Raw genomic sequence first — 5,304 nt, forward strand, 5'->3', positions numbered from 1 at the left:
GCTGAGCAGATGCCACCCATGGGAACAGATTCAAGAGCAGAGCTTATTGCATTGGATGGTTATACTTGTTCCTGTAGTGATGCTTGCCAGCTACTGGGTTGGCTGGGATGGGTTGCGTGCAAGTTGAAGAAAAGGAGACATCGGGTTCTACTGGCATGGGTTGACTTGCAGCCAATGTAAACTCTTGGCTTTGAGTTGGACAAAATCCTGCTCTCCTTCTCTGCCCTGTTGTGAATACACCCTTGCTCCAGTCCAGAAGACCAGCAGCCTGAATTTCTCAATAGCAAGGGGCAAAGGTGTCCTTCCATGTGTCCCTCAAGGCCAGCAGTGGCTGTGGTGAATGAGGCTTAAGGTGGCTGAAGTCCTCCAACACACTGGTCCCTCCAGGGAGGCTTTTCTCCAGCTCGGTTCATTTGAAGTGAAAATTCTCATTTTTCTGAAAAAAAGTAATCTGAGCAGCAGGAGAACCCCTGGTGCAAGGTTGTCGGATAGATTCTCAAAGAGACACTAAAGAACACACCCCAGCAGTGTTCAGATGGTCTGTGCTTGGGTTCATTTCCTTCCCTTTAGCAAAAGACAGCTTGCACACACTTTGTGGTACTAAGACTAGATGTGATGGAATACACAACATTAGAAATGCTGGAAAATGAAAAAGGCAAGGAATGCTACAAAGTGAGATAGGAAGGAGTTTCAATGTCTTCAGTTTATTAAAACAGCCCATAAAGTTGTACCAGACCCAGCTTTGCTGCCAGGATGCACAGGTCTTTGTCCTCCGGCAATGTCTGGGCAATGCACAAGCCCACTGCTCAGTTCATGCTCTTCATGGGGATGCGCTGCTTGACCTGGAAGTGCTCACATCTTTTGTGCTTCAAGGACAGCCCATAGCGTGGCGTCATGTCCACCTTCTTGCCATCGCAGACACTGAACTCCAGCTGCTGGAGCAAGGTGGACAGGAAAAGGAAGATCTGCCACCTGGCAATGGGTTCCCCAATGCATCTCCTTTTCCCTAAGCCGAAAGCCAGCACCTTCTCCGCATCCACTCTGTTCACTTCAGTCCCTTCAGCATTGAGGAAGCGCCCAGGGTTGAAGGTCAGTGGATCCTTCCAAAGTTTCCTGAAAGGGAAAACATCAGATGCTGAGATGGTGTCTCCTGGCCACAGATGTAGGGGGGGACACTGGAAGGTGGGAGATGTCAGTAAGCATATCCCTGAAATTAGTAGATACTTCACTTGCTCCCTTTTAGAGCAGGTTGACCCCATGTCTGCCCAGGAAGATAACTGTGCAGGAAGGGGCCTGCATGTCAGTGCAGGAGGCTTTCTGCTCCAGAAGGTACTTACTCATCATGATTCACTTGCCACTGATTGACAAACACGCAGCGGTCCTTTGGGATGTAGTAGCCTTTCAGCACTGTGTCCCTGGTTGTGCTGGAGAGAGGAAAGACTCAGACTTTGAGAAGCAAAATGGTTTTTCTGCATCCTCAGGGTACTGTTAGTTTGCTTCTGATGCTGCCGAAATAAGAATGTGGCCCAAAGAGATGGTTTTATCAGGGGCAGTTGCATTGTCCATGAGCTGGATTGGGCAGCCCCTACCTGAGCTGGGTGGAGCATCTTGAGTGAAATCAGAAGGAGATAACAATTGCTCTTTGGGAACTCCCACATCACCCTGAACAAGAGCTTTGAGCTCCTGATGTCCATGGTGAAGCCATCACTCTGCAAGCTGACAATAATCTCCCTGCCTCTCACTACCCCGCTGCCAGCGTGGCTGTAACAAGGTGCCTCAGGTCCACCTTGTCCGTCCACCTCCTTTGCAACCTCAGCACTTGCCTGTGTGGGATGGTGAAGGGCAGGAAGGAGGAGTGCCTGAACATCTCCAGGATAAAGGCTTCTGTGTAGGGCAGCATGCCTCGGTCCGACAGCCTCGGTCTCCTCTCCTGGCCGATGGTCTGGTCTGCGGGAGGTCAAGTGGAGGGAGTGGGCTGGGGTTAGACTTCCCCAGACAGGTTTTGGCCCCCAAGGAAGCAGGTTAATGGACTCACCTAGTTCTTCCTGGATCTTCTTCTGGATTTTGGGGTGTGTCACGAGATACATGAGGCTCCAGGACAGGCCATTTGTCACAGTGTCAAAGCCTGGTCAAAGAGGAGAGCATGTAGATGAGGTCTGTAAAACACACAGGGCACGTGCCTCGGCTTGGTGCCTAGCCACCACATGGAGCCGTCCTGGATGGCTGAGAAGGCAGAGGACATCCTGGGCACACAGTAAGGCTCGGGTTTCTATCCTATCTGAGAAAACCTTGCTAGAATATTCTGCTCTCATTCGTCCTGATTCACCCTTGGGTGATATCAGGTCCATACAACTTCTCTGGAATAGGAGGAGTTTCCACAGAGTAACTCAAAGATGAATCAGTCAATAGACATCTCCCTCAACCAGGAAAAGCCACCCTGGCTTCTGAAGCTTGGCTGAGCTATAATCCATGCCCTTCGCTTTTCCTCAGAGCCTCTTTCCAGAGCTAATAACCCATGCTAGTCTCTATGGGTCTCCTTGGAAGGGCCAGGAAGACCAGTGAGCAGGAGAGCGAATGCTTAGACCCAAACTGGCTGCATAGTGCTTGACAAAGATGGGTCAGACAGAGAGGTACAACAAGGAGCCTGAGAAAACCTGCAGTAGCTGAGGGACCACAATACCTGCTCCAAAGAGGTCATTGACGATGTTGATGATCTTCTCCTTAGGAATCTCCGTGGCAGCACTTGCTTCCACTTTTTCCTCCAGGCACTGCTCGATGAGGGAGTCAGTGACGTCTCGGATGTTGTTCTGAGAAGAAGAAGACAAGTCATGGCAGCAGGACCATTAGAGGAATGGGCGTTACTGAGCAATAACCTGATGTGTGCCCAGGATGTTTCCTGCAAGGTCTTACCTTGTCGTAGGTCTCATAGTGCTCTTTGACCATTTTCTGCAGGAAATGGACGAATCGCTGGTTGAATTCTTTAAATAAAGTCATGGCGCGGCTGGGGAGATACTGGAGCACGGGAATGAAGTCAGCGGGGTTGCCAGAAGCAGCCACGTTATTGAACTGTTCCGTTTCGTTCACTATATTGAGCAGCTCTTGGTCATTGTGGTCATAACGCTTGCCAAAGCAGATGGCACAGATGACGTTGGCCACAGAGACCACCAGGTACCGGTAAGGGTCAAAGCTCTTCTCCTCCTCCATCAGCTGCAGGAACTTGGTGACCAGGTAGTCGGCCTCCTTGGAGACGTGCTCCTCCAGGAGGCAGATGGAAGAGGAGGTGGGACTGGGGGCAATGGAGAAGGTCTTCAGGGCATTCTGGGCCAGCTTTCTGCGAGCTTTCCACACCTCTCCAGAGTCAGGGCTGAATGCCAGGCTCTGGCCATCCACAACAAAGCGGAAGCTATAAAGGTCAGGGCGCCCCATGAAGTCTTCTCCTTGCTTCACCAAGGCTTGCCTGATGGTGTCCAGCCCACTCAGCACCAGGACAGGCCGGGTGCCAATCCTGACCTCCATCACATCCCCGTACTTCTGGCTCAGCCTGGTCAAGGCCAGGTGTGTGTCCTTCCTCAGCTCCAGCAAGTTGCCCAGGATGGGGTAGCCTCTGGGTCCTGGGGGGCTCTTCAGCCCCTGGGGCACGTGCTGCCTCAGGGACTGGATGAGCAGGAAGACCAGGCAGAAGACGGCAGCTGCCAGGAGGACCTCGGTGGCCGAGACAACACCTTGGCTTCCCAGCAGGGGCATTGCAGCACTCATCGCTGCCGGCATGTAGAAACCCTAAAGGAGTCAACCAGAAGTGTGGTGAAGAGCCAGGATTAGCAAAAGACTGAGTCCCACAGATGTTCTTGATGGTGAGAAAGGGCACCACCAGTTCAGGATAACAGACCTGCCTGTGCAGCACTTTGGGGCTTTGAAGGGACAAAAGTTGGAGACATTTAAAGACTCCAAACACAGCCATTGCTTAAGGGGAACCTCAACCCCCCTGAAGCCTCTAAGGGCACCCCTTCCCCTGCAGCAGACCCCAGGGAGACGGTCCATTTGTAACAAGGTGCAGAAAATTGCAGCTCAAAAAAGTGCAGGGAGACAGGAGGGGAGGAGCAGCAACTCTTCAACAGAGCTATCCCTATCTTCACCTAATCTGGGAGGATTTATAGCCAGGAGTCTGGATCTGCTGTGTGGGCAGAGGAGGAAGGGGAGACCCTGGTGCATAAATGTCTCCTTTAAACTCAAATATGACCTTACTGGTCCTATATCCATGTTCAAAACCACACACACATTGTCTCCTACCTGCAGGTTCTTGTGATAGACAAGGCTGGAGTTACTGCCCCTGATTCCCAGCCAAGATAGGCAGGGGGTGTCTGGCTGGGGAGCAGAGGAGATCCTCTTCTGCTGCCTGGACCTTCTTCTGCCTTCTGGAAGGCCACTGCTTTATATATGCTCCTCTCATCACATGGCCAAGTGCTTATCTCTTGTGGGGGGGGTCATGGAACCAAAATCCTGGGGAATAGCTACCCATTAACAAATGGAGCTGAGCTCAGCTGGAGCCAGCCCAAGAAGCGAGGGCAGATATTTCCTCAGCTGCAACAGGAGATGAACATTGACTTCTCCTGCCCAGGACACGTGCCTGCCCCAGAGCCCAGGACAGAGAGGCAGAAGGGGGTCCCTAAGCCCTGCCCTGGGGAGGATGCTCTCAGCATCACCGCCTTATGCAATGTAGGTGCCAGCATTTCCCAAAAAACCCTTCCTTGGGCTGACCAGCCCCAGCACACAGAGAAGGCTGTCATCTCCGTGGCCACTTCGGAGGCACCAGCAGTGAGGGATTGTCTTTGCAGCAAGACATCCACGGCTGCAGCCCTCTCCATCCCCAGGGACTCACCGGGCAGATCTCTGTACCCCAGGAGCAGTGGTGACAGGACCTTCTGGCCCGGTGGCAGAGCCAGGCTCAGGTTAACGATTGCCCAGGTTTGCGTGAGAAGGCGGCTGGCTCGCTTCCCCCGGCTCCTCCGTGGCAAACAAGCGGCCAGGGAGAGGAGTGGCGGGGCAGAGGGGAGGAGGTGAGCCAGAGAGATAGGAGAGGTGAAAGAGGCAGAGCAAGTTCATCTCTCCGAAAAAACACAGCAGGAGATGTGGGAATGAGCTGGGGCAAAAAAAGCAGGGGTTTGGGCTGGAGAAGCAGGAAAGAGCCAGAGCTTTCGGGTTTGGCCCTAAGTTTTGTTCAAATCTTTGAAAATAGAGTGGGAATTTGGCCTGGGGAAAAGCTGAGCTAATATGTAATAAAGGCTTTCAACATCAGGTCTAATCGGG

General features: G+C 52.5%; 1 protein-coding gene across 1 annotated transcript; it reads right to left on the reverse strand.

Moving 5' to 3' along the window:
* Nucleotides 1-806: 806 nt before the first annotated feature.
* LOC104543813 (cytochrome P450 1A5-like) lies at nt 807-3,768 on the reverse strand. The gene is made up of 6 exons (XM_010188507.1): nt 2,911-3,768; nt 2,681-2,807; nt 2,036-2,125; nt 1,824-1,947; nt 1,338-1,424; nt 807-1,113 (listed from the first exon to the last, which is right to left on the reverse strand). Exons 1-6 carry the CDS (start codon nt 3,766-3,768, stop codon nt 807-809), a joined length of 1,593 nt encoding a protein of 530 aa, XP_010186809.1.
* Between the last annotated feature and the right edge of the window lie 1,536 nt (nt 3,769-5,304).

This window comes from Mesitornis unicolor, unplaced genomic scaffold (genome assembly GCF_000695765.1).
Source record: "Mesitornis unicolor isolate BGI_N332 unplaced genomic scaffold, ASM69576v1 scaffold29967, whole genome shotgun sequence".
In the NCBI taxonomy this organism is placed as follows: Eukaryota; Metazoa; Chordata; class Aves; order Mesitornithiformes; family Mesitornithidae; genus Mesitornis; species Mesitornis unicolor.

Bases quoted from the DNA above. Each gene is read 5' to 3' on its own strand.
- LOC104543813 (XM_010188507.1), bottom strand. From the start codon at position 3,768: ATGCCGGCAGCGATGAGTGCTGCAATGCCCCTGCTGGGAAGCCAAGGT. The intron at 1,948-2,035 runs GTGAGTCCATTA...GACCTCCCGCAG, and splicing joins GAAGATCCAGGAAGAACTAG to ACCAGACCATCGGCCAGGAG. The intron at 1,114-1,337 runs GTAAGTACCTTC...TTTCCCTTTCAG, and splicing joins TGGCAAGTGAATCATGATGA to GAAACTTTGGAAGGATCCAC.